General features: G+C 37.7%; 1 protein-coding gene across 7 annotated transcripts in view; it reads left to right on the forward strand.

Moving 5' to 3' along the window:
• MLLT10 (MLLT10 histone lysine methyltransferase DOT1L cofactor) overlaps positions 1-25,633 on the forward strand; it is a 212,590-nt gene that overhangs the window by 57,728 nt on the left and 129,229 nt on the right. For all 7 annotated transcript variants that reach the window (XR_008701429.1, XR_008701428.1, XM_055543773.1 and 4 more), the window contains exon 5: positions 23,219-23,328. Coding sequence is in view for 5 of the 7 variants with exons in the window: in XM_055543773.1 (XP_055399748.1) it covers positions 23,219-23,328 (110 nt within the window). In the remaining 2 variants the exon portion in view is untranslated. The remainder of the gene's footprint in view (positions 1-23,218; positions 23,329-25,633) is intronic.

Genomic DNA, 25,633 nt, shown 5'->3' on the forward strand with positions numbered 1-25,633 from the left:
CTTTTTAGTTCAAGACTTGGTCCTGATGATTATCATGAGCCATTGAAGCTGAGGGATGACATGAGTTTTCTGTTTCAGAAAGATCTCTCTGACAGCCTTGTGAATGGGTTAGAAGGGTATGAGACCAGACCAACTATAAAAAAGAAAGGTGTAGCTGGGTCCTGTGCGCTTTTAACATACTTAAAATCAGTTACATAGGAAGAGATAGAAAAAAAAAATTGTAGAGGTAATTCAGTCTGCCATTTTATTGACTGAGGTCTAGCCAAACCTTTATGGAAATCTCTTGTGAATGATTTTAAGGCTTTCCCAACCATCATTGTCAAAGACAGGAAGTGTACAATTGAGGGGGGCCAGGCAAGAGGCAGTGTCAGCTTATCTGTATTCTTGAAGAGGAATTTTTAAAATGAGTTGACGGCCACTGATAGACACTATCTGACAGAACAATTAGAAGAACTGGAATACAGCAGGGTTGTATATTCATAACAATGTATAATATCATGCACTTTCTCTATTGGAGTTAAAAGCTGTTTTTCAAGGATAGTTTTGATTATTCCTATTTTGTGTGAGTTGCTCAGTCATGTCTGACTCTTTGCTGCCCCATGGATTGTAGCCTACCAGGCTCTTTTGTTCATGGGATTTTCTGGGCAAGAATACTGAAGTGCATTGCCGTTTCCTTCTCCAGGGGATCTTCCCCAACCCAGGGATCGAACCTGAGTCTTCCGCATTGCAGGCAGATTCTTTACCATCTGAGTTCCTATTTTGAGGGGCTATAATTTATACTCTGATGTTGGAATCTACATTCTACAAAGATAGAACTTTGCTTTATTGCAGTGAATCCAAGGGAGAGATACTGAGAAACTGTTTGAGATAGAAGTAGTGGGAGGGTTAAAAATGAGGGAATGGACATGAGAGATACTAAAGTGATTAATTTTTACAGATATAAAAATAGTTTTACTGTGGAAAATTTTCAAGCATACGTACAAGTAGAGAGAATCCCTACCTTGGTATCTAGCTTTAACAATGACCAAGTCATAGCCAGCTATTTCCTTTCTACCCTCCCCTGTCCGTCTTCTGATGAGTTTAAATTTTGTGAGCATTCTTAACTTAGGTGGATATTTTAAAAATGCGCAATATATCGTCACACCTAAAAATAATTAACAAGGATTTCTTTAATCCATGACATACGCAGTCATTGTTCAAAATTTATTGATTGTCTCCTGTTTTCTTTTATACTTGTTGAATCAGGATCTCACAAAGGTCCATAAGCTAGATTCAAATAAGGTACATACATTGCAGTATCTGATATTTCTCTTAGGTCTTTCTGTGGTCTCCTTTTCCCCTCGTTGTCAGTTTGCGTATGGGAAAAAAATACCTGAATCATTTGCCCTGTATTGTTTGTCCACAGCACACTTAGTTGATTAATCTTAGATGAGTGTGTGTTGTGTGTGTGTGTGTTTTAACATGTCACTTTGTTCCATGTATTTTCTGTGCGTTAGTAGACTAAAGTGGACATTGGAATTATGTAGTCATAAACCAAGTAGTGTCATGGATTGCCTGAGCCATCAGGTAAGAGGGAGAAGCATGTGGTTTTGTACTTCTAGCCTCCAGAACTGAGAGTGTGAGAGAATATATTTCTTTTTTCTTTAGCTACCTAATTTGTTGAAATTTTTATTACTGCCCTAGGACACTGGTACACTTGTGTTGAGAATATTTGCATTTATATTCATAAAGTGTATTGGGCTGTTACTTTATTTTCTTACGCTTTTTTGTCTGACCGTGGGGCATTTGATACCATACTGGCCTCATAGAATGATCTAGGAAGTGTTGCCTCTTCAAGTTTTTCAGAAGTTTGAGAAGGATTTGTGTTTATATTTCTTTAAATTTTGGTGGTATTCAATTATGAAGGCATCTGGTACAGGGCTTTTCCTTGTTGGGAGGTTTTTCCTTGTTGATTGAGTCAGTCTCTTGTTCTAGATCTATTCAGATTTTCTTTCTTGAGTCATTTTTGTTAGTTTGCATTTTCCTAGGAATTTGTCCGTTTCCTGTAGGTTAACTGATTTGTTGGTGTACATTTGTTGATGGTATTCTCTTTTAATTCTTATTTTTGTTAAGGTCAGCAATAATGTTCGCACTCATTTCTGAATTTAGTCATTTGTCTTTGTTTTCCTAGTCAGCCTAAAAGTTTGTCAGATTTGTTGATCTTTCAAAGAACTTTGGTTTTGTTGATTGTTCCTGTTATTTTTCTGTTTTCTATTTTATCTCTAATCTTTACACCTCTCTTTTTCCTGCTGGTTTAGGGCTTAGTTTGCTCTTTTTCTAGCTTCTTAAGGTAGGTATATAATTAGAAACCCTGTATTATTACTATTTTTATTTTATGTATAGCACAACTATATTATCTTGTAATAAACGAAGAAAAGAAACTGAAAAACGATATATACATATACATATCTGTGTGTGTGTGTGTGTGTGTGTGTGTGTGTGTGTGTGTATATAAACATATATATGTCTGAATCACTTTGCTGTACACCAGAATCTAAGACAACATTGTAAATCAACTATACATCAATTAAAAAAAAGAGATCCTGTATATATTTAAACTGTCACTCCCTTCACTGCATTTCACCCCACTCAAGCATCTTCCTTGCAACATAGGTATTATCAGGTATGAATTTAACTGGAGTGTTGCTTTCTATGTATCACATAAAATTTCGTATGTCATTTATATATGTTTTCCATTTGTCTTATTTTTCAGTTTCCATCATGATTTCTTCTTTGACTCGTTGGTTATTTAAGAGAATATTGTGTAATTTCCATATATTTGTGGATTTTCCAATTTTCCTTCTTTTATTGAATTTTATTTTCATTCTATTGTGGATTGGTAAGATCTGATTTCAGATCTTTTAAAATTTATTGACACTTGTTTTGTGACTGGCACTGTTACCAGTCTTGGAGACCATTTGTGGATGTTTGAGAAGAATGTGTATTTTGCTGATTTTAGTGCAGTTTTCTGTATACGTATATTGAGCTTAGATAGGTTGTAGTAGCTCTTCTATTTCTTTAGTGGTTTTCTAAGTTCTACCCATTACTGAAACTTGAGTAAAGAACAGCCTGTTTCTCCCTTCAGTTCCCCCCTCCCCTGCCCCGCCCCGCCCATGTATTTTGGAAATCTGATGTTTGGTGCATGTATGTTTATAATTGTTTTTTATGTTCTTGGTGTTTTGACCTGCTTTTCAGTATATAATGCTCTTCTTTGTTTCTTGTATCAGATTTTGATTCTTACTTCGCTTCCCATGTATATATTTTTAAATGGTTATCCTGGGGATTACAGGTAACCTCTTAAACTTAAAACACACTTCATCCAGGTTAAAGGATACAAGAGCAAATGCCAAAGTCAGTCCTCCTTCCTTAGTTCTGTTAAAACTTAGAATCACAGTCCTTTGAGGGCAAGCTCTGCTTCACCCCTTCAGGAACCAGGGGCCAGAGTTTGGCACTAGGAACATGGGATGCTGTCTTCAAGAGCATTGTCAGGCTAGTAAGTGGTAGAGCCTAGGCAACTGAAAATGACACAGAACTGTTACAGTTTTTAAGTTGCCTTTGTGTTGTTTACTTGGTACTGTAAACTTTTGACTATCTTCCAGAGTAGAGTTCTGACCAAATTGGTTTTGACATTTTATGCTCCATTTTCTGGTGTTTCTGTAAGATCACAGGCTCTTGGAGATGTCATCAGTCCAGATGCTTCATTTTTGACCTTTATTTACCAGTTTTCAAGAGACATGTATATTATTTAGTTGTCAGTAACAGAAATAGATCTGGATATCTGAAGCAAAAAGAATAAATGAAAAGATATAACTCACAGAGTTGGAGGAAACAATGAGTGCTCGAGTGCTTGCATTTTGGAGTTATTAGAACCAGAAACAAGTAGAATCTCCTCAAGCATGGTATTCTAGTGAGAAGAGGGAATGGATACTGAACAAGCTTAAATCATGGCTGTCTTAACAGTAGTACTACTGTATGACTTAATGGATATGGTTGAAATGAGGGAAGGGAGTTGCTCAGATTTCTTTGTGGACAGCTGAATATCGATGGTCTTTTACTGAGTTAGAGAGTGTTGGATAGAGAGTTGTTTTGGAAGTAGAGATCAATGCTGAGATACTCTTTTTATGTGTTGAATTTAAGATGATGGTGAGATTGCTAAATAATGTAAATGTCAGTAGGAAATTGAATATAATTATCAGCTTTTAGCTCTTACCATTCCTGCTTCTTTACCATATAGTTTCCTTCCTGGGGAGGTTACCACATTGTTGATATCTATCTGGAGCCATTTTCTGCATACATAAACACTTTTTACACAAATGTAGAATATAGTGTTTTATGAATTGCTTCTTCATTAATAATGTACCTTGGAGATCACTGCATATAAGTAGTAAAAAACTCTCTGTCATATACATCTGTATGTTATTTAATTGTAAAAATGAACTGTAATTTATTTAACCATTTAACCATAATAACATTTAGTTATTATTAGTCTTTTTTAAAAAACAATACTGCAGTGAATAACCATATATAATGTAATCATAGATATGTGGGTAATTTGCTGTAGGCAAAAATTCCTGGAAGTGGAATTGCTGGGTCAGAGGGTATGTGCATCTGAAATTTTACTGGATTTTGCCATATCCCCTCTATTGAGATGTACTAATTCACATTACATGAGAAGAGACTGTTTTCGACATGGTTTCCTCAGCACAGTTGCATGATTACCTGAGCCAGTTTCAGTTTGGGATCGTTGATCAGATTCACAAGTCACAATTGACTTACCCAGCACCAAATACACCTATAAAGGAAAAGCATATACAGTTACAATACAGAGGCCTCCAAACTCTGATGCAGGTTTTGATGTTGCCAGCGTTTTGATTGTAAGGTTGACGTGCAAGTACAGGTAACATTAGCACCCATTTAGCCTCTATATTTGTAAGTGGTTAGCTCTTTTATTTTAACATAGCTGTAGACCATAAATTATAAGTCATACAATATATATTCCTGACAGCCAAGTATAGCAGGCTAGTTGTTCTGGGGTTAGTTATTAGTACATGGCAGACCCTATAGGACCGTCATCTATCTTTAGGGTTGATGTTGCAAGAACAATCAAGATATTTTCCTCAGGAGCCTAAAAGAGGGATTCAGAATATAGCTTTTAACCCTTTCCATCTATCAGTATTAAGAATATTTTAATATTTTTCTCTCTGGTGGGTAAAAATAAACATAGCCTTAATCTGCATTTCTGTTATTATGAGAGAAGTTGAACACCTCTTCATATGCTTAAAAACTATTTTTATTTTCTTTATATGAAGTTTTCATGCATATTTTTAACTCATTTTCCTTTTGGTACATTCCTCATGGAACATTTGTTGATAGTTATGTAAGAGCTCTTAATGTATTAGGGAAATTAGCCCTTTGGAGTATTACAGGGTTTTTTCCTCCTAAATGTTGGTTTGTGTTTTGATTTTGCCTTTGGCCATACAGAAATAAGTGATTATGTTATCGTCATTAAAAAGAATTCTCCTGGTTTGGTAGCATACTGGAAGGGCTATTTTCTATACCAAGATTATTTCACACTTTGGGGTAGGCTTTTTCTAGTATGTGGCTTATACATTTTTTAGATTAATGATCCATCCAGAATTTATTGTAATGTGAGCTATGAGGTATGGAGCTATTTTTCACCTAGGTGACTATCCATTTGTTCCAAATACATGTTTTGAATAATCTTATTTCCCCTGTTGAATTCAAATGACACTTTTTAAAAATACAAAGTTCACATGTGATTTGGCTTCATTTCTGGACTTTGATTTTGTTTAGTGATGTGTCTTTTCGTGGCCGGTCCTACACTGTTTTAATTGTTCCAATTTCATATCTTGCAGAGATAACCCTTCCTCATTATTATCTTCCTCTCTTCCATTTTTTCTTCTGCTCTCCCACATTTTCTTGTCTTTAAAAAAAATTCTTTTTAATTTTTGAAGAGTGTTTTGGTGTTTAAAGAGTGTCAATGGTGTTTTGGCTCTACTTGTTTTTCTCTAAGCATTTTTTAAGTCAGCTTGTTTAATTTGTTTTAATTAATTTAATGTTTTGGAATACTTACAGATTTCCTGAAAAGTTGCAAAGATAATACAGAGAGTTCTTGTATACCCTTTATCCAGTTTCTTCATTATTAACTTTGTACAGTAACATGGTGTATCTGTGAAAACTAAGAGACAATTGTATGTTACTATTAACTGAATGCTATACTTTAAATTTTTTTCATCTTTTCTGTTTTATTAATGTTCTTTTGCATTTAGCTTCCATGTCTCTTGGTCTCCCGTGGTCTGTAACACTTTGTCAGTCTTTTTGGTTTTGCATGACCTTGACAGTCTTGAATACTGGCCAGGTACCTGATGAATGTCCCCTTCTGGATTCCTCTGATGTTTTTCTCCTGGTATGGGTTTGGGGAAAGAGTACCACAAAAGTTAAGTCCTCTTCTCATCATGTCAGGGGGTACAAATATCCACGTGACATTACTGATACAAAAGTGTTCAGCATTACTAATCACTGTAGAAATGTAGATGAAAAATCACAATGAAGTCACAGCACACCTTTGGAATGGCTACTATATTTTAAAAAAAAAATTACAAGTGTTAGGCTGTGGCGAAATTGGAACCCTTGTGCACTGTTAGTGGGATTATAAAGTGTCATAGCTGCTATGGAAAACAGTACGGAGGCCCTTCAAAAAATTTAAAAAGATTACTATAAAAAAGAAGGATCCAGCAGTTCCACTTGCAGTGGATATATCTAGAAGCAGAGTCTCTGAGAGATATTTGTGTACTCATGGTCACAGAAGAACTATTCATAATGGTCAAGAAGTATAACAACTCAAATGTCTATCAGAGGCTGAATGGATAAACAAGATGTTATATACATAAAATGGGACATTAATCTCCCTTCTTTTTAAGAACTGTACTACTACTGAACTGTATCCTTGAAAACATTGTCAGTGTACTGAAGTTTGTTAATGTGCTTTTAAAATATTAAAATCTGTATGCTCTTATTTTTTATAAAGATTTATTTATGTATTTTTCTCTGCACTGGGTCTTTGTTGCTGCATGTGGGCTTTCTCTAGTTGCGGTGAGCAGGGGCTACTCTTCGTTGTGGGTATGTGGGCTTCCTGTTGTGGAGGCTGCTCTTGTTGGGCTCCATGGGCTCTAGGGGAGCACAGGCTTCAGTAATTGCAGTGTGTGGGCTCAGCAGTTGTGGCCCACAGGCTTAGTTGCTCAACGGATGTGCAGTCTTCCTGGACCAGGGATCAAACCCACATCCTCTGCATTGGCAGGCAGATGGATTCTTTACCACTGAGCCACCAGGGAAGCCCTGAAAATTTTATTTTTAAAAAACAATTTCATTTATTTATTATTTTTGGCTGTGCTGAGTCTTTGTTGATGCAAGAGCTTTTCGCTAGTTGTGACGAGCAGGGGCTGCTCTTGTTGTGGTGTGTGGGCTTCTCATTGTGGTGGCTTCTCTTGTTGTGGAACACCAGCTCTCGGGTAAGAGAACTTCAGTAGTTGGAACTCCTGGGCTCAAGAGCATGGGCTGTGAGCCCCTGAATGAGTTGTGGCTCACTGGCTTAGTTGCTCTGAGGCATGTGGGATCTTCCCAGATCAAGCCTGTGTCTCCTGGATTGGTGGGCGGATTCTTTACCACTGAGCCACTAGGGAAGCCCAAAATTTTATTTTTGGAGAGTAAATATGTATAGTATTTTTTATCAGCCTGTTATTCTTTGTTGGATCAGTAGTGTGTCAGTAGTGATAAGCCCTATTTTTATTCTTAATATTGGTGATTTGTGGTCTCTGCTTTTTGTTTTGTTTTACTTTGTTGTTTTGGTTTTTGGAGTTTGATGTTTGGTTTCATTTTTCTTTAACAAGGGTAACTGGAATTTGTCAGTTTTGTTCACCTTTTTAAAGAATAAACTGACTTTAATTTTTAAAGTTATCTCCCTTTTTTTCTGTATTTTACTGATTTCTCCTTTAATCTTTATGATTTCCTTCTTTCTACATACTTTGTATGTATTTAGCTCTAATGTTTTAACTTCTTCATGGCGGCACCTTAGATCTTTGATTTTAGATCTTCTTTTCTAGTTCAGTTCAGTTTGGTCCAGTCGCTCAGTTGTGTCCGACTCTTCGCAGCTCTATGGACTGCAGCACACCAGGTTTCCCTGTCCATCACCAACTCCCGGAGCTTGCTCAAGCTCATGTCCATGGAGTCAGTGATGCCATCCAACCATCTCATCCTCTTTTGTCCCCTTCTCCTCCCTCCTTCAGTCTTTCCCAGCATCAGGGTATTTTCCATTGAGTCAGTTCTTCACATCAGGTGGCCAAAGTATTGGAGTTTCAGCTTTAGCACCAGTCCTTCCAATGAATATTCAGGACTGATTTGCTTTAGGATGGACTGGTTGGATCTCCTTGCAGTCCCAGGGGCTCTCAAGGGTCTTCTCCAACACCACAGTTCAAAGCATCAGTCTTCAGTGTTCAGCTTTCTTTATGGTCCAACTCTCACATCCATTCATGACTACTGGAAAAATGATAGCTTTGACTATATGGACCTTTGTCAGTAAAGTAATGTCTGTGTTTTTTAATGTGCTGTCTAGGTTTGTGATAGCTTTTCTTCCAAGGAGCAAGTGTCTTTTAATTTCATGGCTGCAGTCACCATCTGCAGTGATTTTAGAGCCCCCCAAAATAAAGTCTCTCCCTGTTTCCATTGTTTACGCATCTATTTGCCATGAAGTTTTAGTAAAAGTATATCTTTTCTAGTAAAAATATTTAAAGATTCAAGTTGCCCTCCTAACATTTTTACTGCATTCCACAGAATTTGATATGTTGTTTATTTGTTGTTAGGTCAAAATGTTGTCCAAATTTCTCCTGCTTTTCTCTTTTACCCCCAAATTTAGAAGTCTCATTTATTTGCCAGTTACATTGCTAGATAGGTAATTGTTGGTTGCTTATTTAATTTCTTTATTGTTAGCAATTCCACTCTGGATGATTTTAGTCCTTTAAAGTCCACTAAGACTTATCTCAAGGCCCAGCATATTTATTATCTGTGTTGGTGAACGTGTCTTATGTATTCTACTGTTGAATGAATATAGTGTTGTGGTCAGTTAGATCAAGACAGTTTTTATTGTTAAGCTCTTTTATGTCTGTATTGATTTTGGGGGGGGAGGGTGAATCTAGTTCATCTATTAATTGCCGAAAATCATATGTTAAAAATCTGTTAAGGTTGGAACATTGTCAAGTGTTCCAATCTGTCAAGTGTTGCTTCATATATTTTAAGTACATATACTTTCCTAATTGTTATTATGTCTTTTTATTGATACCCCTTTATTGTTACAAAATATCCCTTTCTATCTATGGAGTGTTTGTTTTGTAGTACATATCTGATATCAGAAGAGTCACTCCTGCCTTTATATTCTTACTATTAGCAGAATATATCATTTCCCATTGATTTGCTTTTATTTTCTTTAAACTTAACAGAGTTTTTTAATTTATTAAGTGTTTCTCTTTTTGTTTTTGGTTTGTTGTTGTTTAGTTGCAAAGTTGTGTCCAACTCTTTGCAACCCCATAGTCCTCTGGCCATGATATTTCCCTGGCAAGAATACCAGAGTGGTTTGCCATTTCTTGCTGCAGGGAATCTTCCTGACCCAGGAATTGAACCCATGTCTCCTGGCATCTCCTGCATTGGCAGAATTCTTTACCACTGGGCTACCTACCACTGGGCTACCTAGGAAGCCGCGTGATGTTTCTCTTACAGGCAGCATATAGTTTGGTCATTTTTTTAAAAGTCTACTCTGTCCCTCTCTGGAGAAGGAAATGGCAACCCACTCCAGTGTTCTTGCCTGGAGAATCCCAGGGACGGGGGAGTCTGGTGGGCTGCCGTCTCTGGGGTCACACACAGTTGGACAGGACTGAAGTGACGCAGCAGCAGCAGCTGTCCCTCGCAGTCTTTAATCTTGTCTCATTAACTATTGTGTATAAATGATTTAACATTTAATACAAATTAAAATTTGAATTGAGGTCTATTTTTTTTTCCTTTTGAACTTTTTATTTTATATTGGAGTATAGCCAATTAACAAGTTGTTGATACTTTCAGGTGATCAGCAGAGGGACTCAGGCATACATACACATGTTGGATTGAGATCTATTTTGAGATTTATTCTTTTAAAAAAGCTTTATTCAGATATGATTGACTTTGAAATATATGACATTTACTAATGTATGTACATGAAACCGTTAACACAGTCAAGTCAGTGAACATATCCATCATTCCTAAAACTTTCCTTATATATCTTTATAGTATCTCTGAGTTACCTGTTCCTCTTTGCAGCCTCTCCCAGGTCACCAGTGGTCTGCTTTCTATTACTGTAGATTAATTTATGTTTTCTAGAGTTTTCTACAATTGGAGTCTATATGTGTGTCTAGACATACAAATATGTATATAATATACATGCAAATGTTTTGTCTGGTTTATTTCCATCATTATAAGTATTTTGAGGTAATTCTTCTTGTTACGTGTATCAATATTTCATTTCTTTTTGTTGTTTACTATTATTCCTTTGTATGGTTATAGCAGTTTATTAACCTGTTGACAGATTGTTTTTAGTTTTCAGCTATTAAAAATGAAATTTTTAACATTTGAGCACATGTATGACCATAGGCCTTCATTTACTTTGGGTAAATAAGAATGAAATGGCTAGTTAATAGTAAGTGCATGCTTAATTGTTTAAGGAACTGACAAACTGTTTTTTCTAAAGTGGTTGTAACATTTTACATTCCCATCAGGAGCAGTTGAGACTTCCAGTTGCTTTATATCCTCTTCAACACTTGGTATAGTCAGGGTTTGTTTTTGTTTCTTTTCAAGTTGCCATTAAAGAAGAATAGCTTTATGGGAGTTTGTTTGAGATGATTTTTGTCTCATTGGTTATTATAAGATATTGGATATAGTGTTAAACAGTAAATCTTTGCTTCTTATCTATTTTATGTAGTAATGCGTATCTATTAATCTCATACTTCTAATTTATCTCTCTCCTCTTCGAGCCCTGTGGTAATCATAAGTTTGTTTTCTATGTCTGCGATATCCTTATAGTTTTAATTCGCATTTCCTTAATGAATAATACCTTTGATCCCCTTTCCATGTACTTATTTGCCATTCTTGCATCTTTGGTGATGTATGTATGTATTTTTGCCTTTTTAAAAAATTCCTTTGTTTTCTGTTGTTGATTTTTAAAATATAACAACTTTATTCACATAGTATACAATTGAACCATTTAAAGCATGTAATTCAATGGTTTTTACAGTATTCAAAGACTTGTGCCACCATTATCACAATTAGAATTTTTATCAGGCCAGAACTATGCACTGTAACATTCACGTCTCATTTGCCCTCAGTACCTTCAACCTGGGCAGCTATTAGCCTACACTTTGTCCAAATATAATGTATAGTTGGTCCTCCAAATATATACGTGATTCCTCTATATCCAAGGTTCTACATCCATGGATTCAAACAACTCTGGATGATGTAGAACTGTAGTAGTATTTACTATGGAAAACTTACTTTTAAGTGGACCTGCAGTGTTTAAACTTGTGTTTTTCAAGGGCCAGCTGTATGTCCTTGCTGCTTTCCATGAAGATTACAGTTATCCTAAATTTATTATAATTCCTTTGTTTGAACTGATACCAACTTAGCTTCAATAGCATGCAAATATTCTGCTCCTATACATCTACACCCCACAACCTTTCTGTTGTTTTTTCAAAATTTGTGTCATGCATTTATCTTTTAAACTATTTTGTTGTTCAGTTGCTCAGTTGTGTCTGACTCTTTCTGACCGCTATGGACTGCAGCACGCCAGGCTTTCCTGTCCTTCACCAGCTCTTGGAGCCTGCTCAAACTCATGTCCATTGAGTTGGTGATGCCATCCAACCATCTCGTCCTCTGTCTTCCCCTTCTCCTCCTGCCTTCAGTCTTTCCCAGCATCAGTCTTTTCCAGTGAGTTGGCTCTTCACATGGGGCCAAAGTGTTGGAGCTTCAGCTTCAGTATCAGTCCTTCCAATGGATATTCAGGGTTGATTTCCTTTAGGATTGACTAGTTTGATCTCCTTGCAGTCCCAGGGGCTCTCAGGAGTCTTCTCCAACACCACAGTTCAAAAGCATCACTTCTTCAGTGCTCAGCTCTCTTTATAGTCCAGCTCTCACATCCATACATGACTACTACTGGAAGAACCATAGCTTTGACTATATGGACCTTTGTCGGTAAAGTAATGTGTCTGCTTTTTAATGTGCTGTCTAGGTTTGTCATAGCTTTCCTTCCAAGGAGCAAGCATCTTTTAATTTCATGGCTGCAGTCACCATCTGCAGTGATTTTGGAGCCCAAGAAAATAAAGTCTCTCAATGTTTCCATTGTTTCCCCATCTATTTGCCATGAAGTGATGGGATCAGATGCCATGATCTTAGGTGTTGGTTTTTTTTTTTTTTTCCATTTTAGTGAAAGTCACTCAGTCATGTCCGACTCTTTGCAACTGCATGGACTGTACAGTTCATGGAATTCTACAGGCCAGAATACTGGAGGGGGTAGCCTTTCCCTTCTCCAGAGATCTTCCCAACCCAGGAATTGAACCCAGGTCTCTCACATTGCATGCAGATTCTTTACCATCTGAGTCACAAGGGAAGCCCTTAGTTTTTTGAATGTTGAGTCGTAAGCCAGGTTTTTCACTTTCCTCTTTCATCTTCATCAAGAGGCTCTTTAGTTCCTCTTTGCTTTCTGCTATAAGGGTGGTGTCATCTGCATATCTTAGGTTATTGATATTTCTCCCTGCAGTCTTAATTTCAGCTTTGCTTCATTCAGCCCAGCATTTCGCATGATGTACTCTGCATATAAGTTAAATAAGCAGGGTGGCAATACATAGCCTTGACGTGCCTCTTCCCCAAATTGGAATCAGTCTGTTGTTACGCGTCTGGTTCTAACTGTTGCTTCTTGACCTCCATACAGATTTTTCAGGAGGCAGGTCAGGTGGTCTGGTATTCCCATCTCTTTAAGAATTGCGCACAGTTTGTTGTGATCCACACACAGTCAAAGACTTTAGTGTAATCAGTGATGCAGAAGTAGATGTTAAACCATGTAGGAAAGATAATGAGTTACAATTCAAAACTATTATAATGTTGCCTTTAATTTTTACCTGTGTTTCAACTTTACCAGGGGTGTCCCTAGTGGTTCAGTGGTAAAGAATCTGCCTGCCAATGCAGGGAAACATGGGTTTGATCCCTTGGTCCGGAAGATTCCTGGGAGAAGGAAATGGCAACCCACTACAGTATTGTTTCCTGGGAAATCCCATGGACAGAGGAGCCTGGTGGGCTGCAGTCCATGGTGTCACAGTCAGACACAGTGATTAAATAACAGTATTTTTTTGGTTAGCCAGAAGAAACCCTTCTCCAGATTCATGTGGGGCAAGTCTCTTAGCAACAGATTCCCTGACCTTGTGTTTCATTGGGATGTGTGTCTTTTTCCATAGTTGAAGGATAATTTTGCTCAATATGGAATTCTTAAGTGACAAGTTTTTTCTTCCAGAAATTTAAAAATGTCATTGTACACACACTAATGGCCCCTGTTGAATTTGATGAGAAATTTATTGTTTAATCTTACTGAGGATTCCTTGTATGTAACAGGTTTCTTCTCAAAGATTCTTTTTCCTTGGCTTTTAGCAGTGATTTATTATTTTATCTCAATGCAGATCTCGTTATGTTTATTCTGGTGGTTTCTTGAACCTCTTGAATGTGTAGATTCATGTCTTCATCTAATGTTTCAGTTGGTCTACCTTTAAGTTGACTGAGTTTTTTTGCTCCGTACTCAGATCTATTGTTGAGACCCTCTAGTGTATTTTTCATTCTGGTTATAATTTTAAGCATCAGTGTTTGTGTTTGGTTCCTTTTTAAAATGGCTCTGTATTGACTCTCTCTTTGTTGAAACTTCATTGTCCTGGTTTCCTTAGGTTTCTTGTCCTTGCTTTCCTTTAGAAGGCAATGGCACCCCACTCCAGTACTCTTGCCCGGAAAATCCCATGGGTGGAGGAGCCTGGTAGGCTGTAGTCCATGGGGGTCGCGAAGAGTCAGACACAACTGCGCGACTTCACTTTGACTTTTCACTTTCATGCATTGGAGAAGGGAATGGCAACCCACTCCAGTGTTCTTGCCTGGAGAATCCCAGGGATGGGAGGGCCTGGTGGGCTGCCGTCTATGGGGTCGCACAGAGTCGGACACAACTGAAGCGACTTAGCAGCAGCAGCAGTGAGGTTGATCAAATCTAGGTCCCTGGGTCCATCCCAACACCTGCTGGATCAGATTCTCTAGCAGCAGCAGCAGCAAGACAGTGATTTAAAGTCTGCATTTAATGTCTGTGCTTCTGCAGGGACAAATTCTGTTAAATTCTCCCGTGAATGGGCTATATGCTCTTTTTCTTTATATCCTCTGTAACTTTTTCTTGAAAACTGGACATACTGACTATGTCCACTCTGGAAGGTAGGGTCTTTACTCATGGTTTAATTTTGTTGCTTGGTGTTACTTGCCTTTTAAGTGGTTTTCTATATAGGTTTTTTTTTTTTTAAGTGTGCTTTCTTTGTCACTTTGATTTCTAAAGTCTGTTTTTGTAGCTTGTGTTCAACTAGTGTTTTGGCAAAGACTTGCTTGAATACTAGGTGCTAAGATAATGTGCAGTAGAAGTGAGAAGGGAGAGGGGTTCAAAAAAAAAAAAGAGAAGAAACAACTCTCCAGTGTTTGTGGATTGACTCTCTGCTGGGATCTTTCCTTCAGTGGCCAGCCAGTCTGCTTAGAGTTCTGCTTCCTGCTTGCCCTGTACCAGGAGTATATATCAGTGATTAAAGTTTAGCATCTCATCAGGTCTTTTACGAAGATGCATCCTGCCCTGGGCATGTGGTGCTGTCTAAATTACCTGGAATGCACAGATACTTTTCAGCGCTCCCAGTTTCCAAGAGAAAATTTGTCCCAGGTTTTCCTCTTGGGCTCTTGGCATGTTTGTGAACCATAATCTTTTGCCCCAGGCATCTGTGCCTTTTTTTTTTTTTTTTTTGGTTTGCCTGCCATACAGTGATTTGAGAAATACCCTCCAGTTTTCTGCCCTGTGTGAGTTCTGAGCTTGTCAAAAGAATAAGATGTGTTAGTTCTTCAGTAGCCCACAGGCATTTTAAAATAGGGAAGCCCAATTATTTGCAAATGAAGTCTCCTCTGTTCCTTCAGAAACTGGAGCTGGGGTTGTTTACTGGGTCTTCAAGGTGCTCTCTTGAAGACTTCTGCTGAATCCAGGGTGGCAGGGGTCAAGGGAAAGTAAGAATTCCCAAAGCTTTCTTACTTTTTTTTTTGCTGGCTTTTTTGCCCCTTGCAGGATCTTAGTTCCCTGACCAAGGATTGAACCCAGACCTCCGGCAGTCGGAGCACCTACTTGTAACCACTGGACAGCGAGAGAATTCTGCACTTTCCCACAGTTTTTAAGCTTTTTTTCTTTTTTTCTGACCTAGCATTCATTTGGTTGCTGCAAGCCTTTCATTCTTTTTTCCAGAATCTTTGAAATTGGTTCTTACAGTTTTTGCTTGACTTTTTGATGTTTCTGTGGTGGAAAGTGCCTTTGGAGCTGCCTGCTCCCCCATTTTTGCTGACGTGTGCTCATTTGCTTCAGTTGTGTCCGACTCTTTGCGACCCCATTGACTATAGAGTCCATGGAATTCTCCAGGCCAGAATACTGGAGTGGGTAGCCTTTACCTTCTCCAGGGGATCTTTCCCAACCCAGGGATTGAACCCAGGTCTCCCACATTGCAGGCGGGTTCTTTACCAGCTGAGCCACAGGGGAAACTCAAGTGTCTTGAGAAACATTGTCTAAATTATTTTGTCCCTTTTTAAAATTTTTGAGTTGGGGGGATATGCACTGTTACATGCAGGAGCATAAATGTGGTCCTTGTTATTCCATCTTGACTAGTCTCCTATTATTTCTTCTTAACCTTGATTTTTCTTTTTTTATTATTCTCTGTTCCCTCTTTTCTTCTTTATTTGTGATTTTATGAATGTTTTTAGCATTGTATTTTAATCCATTTAATAATACAGTTAATTCCATTTAAATTTAATGTTACTAGATTACCATTTGGTGGAGAAGGAAATGGCAACCCACTCCATTATTCTTGCCTGGAGAATCCCATAGACAGAGGAGCCTGGTAGGCTACAGTCCATGTGGTCGCAAGAGTCGGACACGACTTAGTGCACTATCTCACCCCAGAGATCCTGCCACATATACCACAAAAACCAAACATCCCCCAATGACCTTGGCCCCACTGTTCCAATCACTCCCAGGTGGGAATTCAGGCACATGTCCACAGAGGTCATAGACAACATACATATGGTTCTGTTATGTCCCATATATTACCCTTTCATGTCCCAAGGAAGACATTTTCTCTTAGAGATTTTCATTTAGTGTATCTTTAAAAAATCTTGTGTTAAACTTGCCTCCATCTTTTTCTTGGGTAAGGACAACCCAGAAATGGCCCTTTTGTGTCTGTGATGTTGCCATTCATAGCTTTCTTGATAGGCCTAGTACAATCTTGAGAACAGGGTTGCTGTATGCTGAATGTCAGACGGTAGCTCTTAGCTTTGCCTATCTTAGGTAGTTATGCTGTGCATTTTTTATTGGTGTACCATGTTTGATTTTGTCCCTAATACCTTTGAAGTTTTTCTGAGAAATGAATAATGCAACATGAACTTATTAAAATACATTTTAAGCCTTTAAAAAAAAATAGATTACCATTTGGGCCATATCTTTTCTGTATATACAGGTATTAATATTTATGTATGTAGCTGTAGCAGTTGCTCTAGGGATTACAAGTTTCATACAAATAGTTCAATCTACTATGTATACCACTTTACATAAAATGTAGAAAACCTCAGAACTGTATAGATCTCTTTTACCTGCTTCTTCCCCAGTCTTTAGTAGTAAAATGTTTTATACACATTGAAAACTTTACAAGACTTTTGATGTAAGCAGTCATTTGTATTTTAAGTGAAAGAAGGTGTTATTATTGTTTCATCAGCCAGTACTCTGTCAGAAGTACCTGTGTGTTTATCATGCTTCATTTTTCTATGCATCTTGGACCTTCCTTCTTTGGTCATTTTTGTTTTCTCTCTTTTCTGTTGCCCAAGGAAAGTTGTCTGGTGTTGCTTTTAGAGGGAATTTGTTTAAAGATATTTTTTGGCTTGAATTTGTTTAAAGATATTTTTGGCTTTTTTTGGTTAGTTATCCCTTTCTTTTGGTGATAACTTGCGTTTGGTTATTTTCAGGTATTTTTCTTTTTGGTTTTCTGTAGTTGTACAGATTATGTGCCTGTGTATGGATTTATATTAATATTTATTTACCTTGGGATTTATTGTGATTATTCAACCTGTGACTTGTTATCTTTTTATTTTAGAAAGATTTTAGTTATTATCATTTTAAATATTGCTTCCATACCACTTATTTCTTTTATATTTCTCTTGAGACTCTAATTACTTGTTAGGTAACTTGTTATTATGTTCTTTTTGTTTCTTGTCCTCTTTTTGTCTTTTTCATACTTTTGTGCTAATGTTATGAGTATTTTCTTCTGACCTATTTTGTTCTAATTTTCATTTTGACTATTGATATGTCTGATGCTGCTGCTAAGTCACTTCAGTCATGTCCGACTCTGTGCGACCCCATAGACGGCAGTCCACCAGGCTCCCCCGTCCCTGGGATTCTCCAGGCAAGAACACTGGAGTGGGTTGCCATTTCCTTCTCCAGTGCATGAAAGTGAAAAGTGAAAGTAGAAGTCGCTCAGTCGTGTCCGACTCCTAGCGACCCCATGGACTGCAGCCTACCAGGCTGCCTCCGTCCATGGGATTTTCAAGGCAAGAGTACTGGAGTGGGGTGCCATTGCCTTCTCCAATTGATATGCTAGGCCATTGTTAATTCCATTTACTAGTTTTAAATTTTTGTTTTTACTTCTGTAATTTTTGATTGAGAGTTTTCAGTTCTTTGATGGAATTTTTAATATTTTGTGTGTATTTAAATATAATAACCATACTTTTAAAAACCTCTGTGTCTGAAACCCCAGCATACGAATCTGTTTTGATTTTCATGTTTTTGCTGCTTTTCATTTCATGTTGTCTTATCTCTCTTGTGTTTCATATTTTTCAATGTGCTGAAAATGAAAATGAGCTAGTATTAGAACTTGTTGTTGTTCAGTTGCTCAGTCGTGTCAAACTCTTTGCAGCCCCATGGACTGAAGCACGCCAGGCTTCCCTGTCCTTCACCATCTTGCGGAGGTTGCTCAAACTCATGTCCACTGAGTCAGTGATGCCATCTGACCATCTTGTCCTCTGTCCTCTCCTTATCCTCCTGCCTTCAGTCTTTCCCAGCATCAGGGTCTTTTCCAGTGAGTCAGCTCTTCGCATCAGGTTGCCAAAGTATTGGAGCTTCAGCTTCAGAATCAGTCCTTCCAATGAATATTCAGCATTGATTTCCTTTAGGATTGACTGGTTTGATCTCCTTGCCGTATTAGAAATTATTTGTAGCCAAATGAATGACATTGTTTTCCTGGAGAGAGGGTTTATATTCGCTTCTGTCTGGTGTCTGAGGCACTTGATAATTTAGGATTACATGAGTTGAATTTCTGAGCTTGAGATGATCAAAGCTCAGCTGCAGGCTCTTGGAGGGCCTCTGTACTTTTAGTTTATTGGCATTTCTGACTTGCAGCCCCTTAGTTTTGCCACTGAAAGAGGGTGAGGGAGTAACTAGTATTCCTCTTTTCCCTTAGTTGTCCAGGGACATAAGATCCCTATACTTTGAGCCTTCTGAGTTTGTCAAAAGTACCTTCCACTCTCAGCTGTTTTCTTTGAAATAAGCAAATGTCCCCCACGTGGCAAAGTGGTCAGAGTTGTACTTAAGGACCTGGACTTCCATCCTTTTGCAATTTAGCTCTGATAATTCCTTACTATCACATCAGCTCTTTAGTCACATTATACCTTTCTTTAGTCACATTTTTGCTGACTGTATAGAGCTTCTCTATCTTTGGCTGCTAAGAATATAATCAGTCTGATTTTGGTGTTGACCATCTGGTGATGTCCGTGTGTAGAGTATTCTCTTGTGTTGTTGGAAGAGGGTGTTTGCTATGACCAGTGTGTCCTCTTGGCAAAACTCTGTTAGCCTTTGCCCTGATTCATTCCGTATTCCAAGGCCAAATTTGCCTGTTACTCCAGGTGTTTCTTGACTTCCTACTTTTGCATTCCAGTCCCCTATAATGAAAAGGACATCTTTTTTGGGTGTTAGTTCTAAAAGGTCTTGTAGGTCTTCATAGAACCGTTCAACTTCAGCTTCTTCAGCGTTACTGGTTGGCGCATAGGCTTGAATCACTGTGATTATGAATGGTTTTCCTTGGAAACAAACAGAGATCATTCTGTCGTTTTTGATTGCATCCAGGTGCTGCATTTCAGACTTTTGTTGACCATGATGGCTACTCCATTTCTTCTAAGGGATTCCTGCCCACAGTAGTAGATATAATGGTCATCTGAGTTAAATTTCACCCATTGCAGTCCACTTTAGTTCGCTGATAACCAGGAATGTCGACGTTCACTCTTGACATCTCCTGTTTGACCACTTCCAATTTGCCTTGATTCATGGACCTAACGTTCCAGGTTCCTATGCAATATTGCTCTTCACAGCATCGGACCTTGCTTCTATCACCAGTCACATCCCCAACTGAGTATTGATTTTGCTTTGGCTCCATCCCTTCATTCTTTCTGGAGTTAATTCTCCAGCGATCTCCTGTAGCATATTGGGCACCTACCAACCTGGGGAGTTCCTCTTTCAGTATCCTGTCATTTTGCCTTTTCATACTGTTCATGGGGTTCTCAAGGTGGTTCTCTGAAGTGGTTTGCCATTCCCTTCTCCAGTGGACCACATTCTGTGAGACCTCTCCACCATGACCCGTCTGTCTTGGGTGGCCCCACACGGCATGGCTTAGTTTGATTGAGTTAGGCAAGGCTGTGGTCCGTGTGATCAGATTGGCTAGTTGACTGTGGCTCAGATCATGAACTCCTTATTGCCAAATTCAGACTTAAATTGAAGAAAGTATGGAAAACTACTAGACCATTCAGGTATGACCTAAATCAAATCCCTTATGATTATACAGTGGAAGTGAGAAATAGATTTAAGGGACTAGATCTGATAGAGAGCCTGATGAACTATGGATGGAGGTTCGTGACATTGTACAGGAGACAGGTATCAAGACCATCCCTGTGGAAGAGAAATGTAAAAAAGCAAAATGGCTGTCTGAGGAGGCCTTACAAATAGCTGTGAAAAGACAAGCAAAAAGCAAAGGAGAAAAGGAAAGATATAAGCATCTGAATGCAGAGTTCCAAAGAATAGCAAGGAGACATAAGAAAGCCTTCCTCTGTGATCAATGCAAAGAAATAGAGGAAAACAACAGAATGGGAAAGACCAGAGATCTCTTCAAGAAAATTAGAGATAGCAAGGGAACATTTCATGCAAAGATGGGCTCGATAAAGGACAGAAATGGTATGGACCTAACAGAAGCAGAAGATATTAAAAAGAGGTGGCAAGAATACACAGAAGAACTGTACAAGAAAGATCTTCACGACCAAGATAATCATGATGATGTGATCACTGACCTAGAGCCAGACATCCTGGAATGTGAAGTCAAGTGGGCCTTAGAAAGCGTCACTATGAACAAAGCTAGTGGAGGTAATGGAATTCCAGTTGAGCTATTTCAAATCCCGAAAGTTGATGCTGTGAAAGTGCTGCACTCAATATGCCAGCAAATTTGGAAAACTCAGCCGTGGCCACAGGACTGGAAAAGGTCAGTTTTCATTTCAACCCCAAAGAAAGGCAATGCCAAAGAATGCTCAAACTACCGCACAATTGCACTCATTTTACACACTAGTAAAGTAATGCTCAAAATTCTCCAAGCCAGGCTTCAGCAATCCATGAACTTTAAACTTCCAGATGTTCAGGTTGGTTTTAGAAAAGGCAGAGGAACCAGAGATCAAATTGCCAACATCCACTGCATCATCGAAAAAGCAAGAGAGTTCCAGAAAAACATCTATTTCTGCTTTATTGACTATGCCAAAGTCTTTGACTGTGTGGATCACAATAAACTGTGGAAAATTCTGAAAGAGATGGGAATACCAGACCACCTGACCTGCCTCTTGAGAAATCTGTATGCAGGTCAGGAAGCAACAGTTAGAACTGGACATGGAACAACAGACTGGTTCCAAATAGGAAAAGGAGTTTGTCAAAGCTGTATATTGTCACCCTGCTTAATTAACTTATATGCAGAGTACATCTTGAGAAATACTGGGCTGGAAGAAGCACAAGCTAGAATCAAGATTGCCGGGAGAAATATCAATAACCTCAGATATGCAGATGACACACCCTTATGGCAGAAGGTGAAGAGGAACTCAAAAGCCTCTTGATGAAAGTGAAAGAGGAGAGTGAAAAAGTTGGCTTAAAGCTCAGTATTCAGAAAAGTAAGATCATGGCATCCGGTCCCATTACTTCATGGGAAATAGATGGGGAAACAGTGGAAACAGTGTCAGACTTTATTTTGGGGGGCTCCAGAATCACTGCAGATGGTGATTGCAGCCATGAAATTAAAAGACGCTTACTGCTTAAAAGGAAAGCTATGACCAACCTAGATAGCATATTACAAAGCAGAGATACTACTTTACCGACAAAGGTCCGTCTAGTCAAGGCTGTGGTTTTTCCAGTGGTCGTGTGGATGTGAGAGTGGGACTGTGAAGAAAGTTGAGCACCGAAGAATTGATGCTTTTGAACTGTGGTGTTGGAGAAGACTCTTGAGAGTCCCTTGGACTGCAAGGAGATCCAACGAGTCCATCCTAAATGAGACCAGTACTGGGTGCTCATTGGAAGGACTGATGCTGAGGCTTGAAACTACAATACTTGGCCACCTCATGCGAAGAGTTGACTCATTGGCAAAGACCCTGATGCCTGGAGGGATTGGGAGCAGGAGGACAAGGCGATGACAGAGGATAAGATGTCTGGATGGCATCACCGACTCGATGCACATGAGTTTGGGTGAACTCCGGGAGTTGGTGATGGACAGGGAGGCCTGGCGTGCTGCAATTCATGGGGTCCCAAAGAATCGAACACGACTGAGTGACTGAACTGAACTGACTGAGTCACATTTTGAAAACTTGAGAGAAGCAACATTTAAGATCAATTATTTGAAGTGAAATATTAAAATAGTAAAACAATGAATGTTAGTATTTAAAATATTAACATTAGTATAGCAGTTATAAATTTAATATTGACATTTAACATTTAGGTATTTAAGTTTTTATTTTAGGTTTTCAGCTGTAAAACTGCATACTTTTCTGTGGTTCTCAGAGTATTGATCTGAATTATTTAGTTTACTCTTATAAAATGTGTCAGTGCCAGCATTTGAATTTTAAAGTGTTTCCCTTGGGGAGTTCCCTGGTGGCCCCGTGGTTAGGATTCTGGGCTTTCACTGCCATGGCCCCGGTTGAGTCAGTCCCTGGTCCGGGAACTGAGATCCCAGATAGATGGGTGCAGCAGCCAAAAAAAAAAAAGTTTCCCTTCATTTGTGTTACTGCACACAATAACTGCGGAAATGACTAAGAGTCTTTTATCAGTATTGGTTTAAGTATTAGTAGGGCGAATTTTCGGAGAAAGCAATGGCACCCAACTCTAGCACTCTTGCCTGGAAAATCCCATGAACGGAGGAGCCTGGTGGGCTGCATGCAGTCTGTGGGGTAGCTAAGAGTCGGACACAACTGAGCGACTTCACTTTGACTTTTCACTTTCATGCATTGGAGAAGGAAATGGCAACCCACTCCAGTGTTCTTGCTTGGAGAATCCTAGGGACGGGGGAGCCTGGTGGGCTGCTGTCTATGGGATTGCGCATAGTCGGACATGACTGAAGTGACTTAGCAGCAGCAGCAGCAGCAGTGCGAATTTTTAATGTTTTTTGTTATGTGTTTGCTTAAATGGGCATTTAAGGGATCTGTTCAGAAAGTTAGTAATTTATGTTTTAAAAACCTTTGTTGAAACTGGAGAATGACATTATTTTTGCTTACTTATTTTTAGGTTGGGCTCATGTGGTTTGTGCCCTGTATATTCCAGAGGTACAGTTTGCCAATGTTTCTACAATGGAACCAATTGTTTTACAGTCTGTTCCACATGATCGTTATAATAAGGTACAGTATATATTATTTTATTGATGTTTGAATATAACTTCTTGTTTTAATACTGGTAAGTGTAAAGGAATTGTTAAATTTTGTTTTATTATAGCCCTTCATTAAAAAATTTAAATGCCTCCATTGATTTGGAAAAAATATAATTACTGTGGTAAAGTACAGTTATTAAAATATGTTACTAAAGTCACAGGAGTATAAAACAAATGCATACAAGCAAAGCTATGTTACCTTTTATATTAATCTAGGTATTTAAGGTCCTAACATTTTAATCCTTACAGATTGTTCTTTAAGAATTACTGACTTAAAGAAAAACAAACAAAAAAATAATTATTGACTTTTATGTTTTTTCAGACATTAAGGCTGTATTAAATTTTAATTAATCATTATTTGACATAATTTCATTATGGTGATACACATCCTGTTTTTAAAAATAATCCTATCACAGAATATTATTTATTCATCTCTCCAAATGATTTTTTTGCTCTCAAGACAGTATTCTTTTTTTTTTTGCCCTTAAAATAATCTTAATGTTGGCTTTTTTCTCTTGTATCTTTTTCTTAATTTAGTACATTTATATTATTGTTTCATTCTCTTACATATTGGATTATTATTTTTTTAATTACCACCTGTGCTTTTAAACATACCATTATCATTTTTAACTGAAGGCACTTGTTGATTTATTTCATCTGTGGAGAAAGGGTCATGGCAGCCAATGCCAAGATTTCAAAATATTAAACATTTTGTAATGTAGATTATTAATATTTATTTGGAAAATGCAGAGAAATAGAAAAATGTAGGACAAAACTCTTGTAAAATCTTTCCATTAAGATCCTCCTAGATTTATTTTTGTTTGCATTTTACAAATACTAAATACTTCTAGTTGACTAATCACGTTAGTGGTATGTGAGATTGTACATAATCTTGTGTCCTGTTAAATGCACTGTGTATTACCAGTAGGACAATCTTTGCTATTCTTTTTAGTGAAAAGTATTGCAGTTTTTGAATGATTTTCTTTCCATATTGATAACATTAAATATTTTGAAGTTTTTTTTAGAAAACGTTATTCATATTTGTTAATTGACCTTGAATAGCTCTTTGTTCATTTTAATATTATAATGTTTTAATTTTTTCTTACAAAATGTTTTTTATACTGAAGATAATTATTCTTTTTTCTTACATACTTGCTGTCCGTGCTTTTGCCCATAATTGAACATTTGGTTTTTAAGTTTTATTTTGTATTTATGATTGTCATTATTTTTGGTATTCTAGCATGTTAATTTTTTCTAGTTTTAAGTTAAAATTTTTTTTATAATTTACACAACTACTCTTTATTGTTTCTGCCTTTGTTGCTACACAGAATCTTTCTCTAAAGTATAACTGTTTTATACTATGTATTTCCTATAAAGAAGGACTTTCTTCTGCATGACCAGAATACACCCATCAGAATCAGGAAATTAACATTTATGTGTTATTTGTCTAATCCAGAAGTGTCATCATTATTTGTCTAATTTTCATTCATATTTTTTGTTTTCCCAGTAGAGTCTTTTCCTAGCAAAAAGATCACAGTTTGCTTTTTGTCCCTTAAGTCTCCTGACTTACATAACTTTGGTACTTCTGAAGATTATTTGTAGAATGGTTTTTAATAATGTTTCCTCATTATTAAATTAAGATTATGTGTTTTTGGCAGGAATGTCACAGAGTTGATGCTGTGTTCTTCTCACTGCATCCTGTCAGGTGGTACATGATTTCAGTTTTTCCCAATACTGGTGATGTTACCTTGGTCACTTGGTTAAGGTGGTGTTTGCAAGATTTGTCCACTGGGAGGTTAATCTTTATTTCCATGATAATTAGTAAGCATTTTATAGTGAAATACTTTGTGTGTAAAATACCTTGTTTCTTTTGCCTTTTATTCACTAATTTTAGCATCCACTGTTATTTCTTTGATTAATGAATCTTTTACCATGATTGATGGCAAGTGGTGGTAAATCCATCGTTTACATTCATCAGTTGGCATTCCATTTTAAGGAGACGCTTTCATCACTTCCCAATTATTTATATCAGTATGGACTAGTAACGACTTACGTGTTACTATTTTGTTTTAATAGGTCATTCCCCATCACTGTCATTTATTGTGATGCTTATGTTGTCTCAGGTTTGGTCAGTGGCATCCCTTCAGGCTCTCCTGTGTCTTTTGACTTCTTTCTGTCATTCTCTGAGGACTTCTTTACTTCTGACGTGACGGTATATTCTAGGCTCATCTTGTACCATTGTTTTCTTAGTCCTCGAATAACTGTTTCTCAGAGAA

The sequence above is a fragment of the Bubalus kerabau genome, chromosome 13 (genome assembly GCF_029407905.1).
Source record: "Bubalus kerabau isolate K-KA32 ecotype Philippines breed swamp buffalo chromosome 13, PCC_UOA_SB_1v2, whole genome shotgun sequence".
Classification (NCBI taxonomy): domain Eukaryota; kingdom Metazoa; phylum Chordata; class Mammalia; order Artiodactyla; family Bovidae; genus Bubalus; species Bubalus kerabau.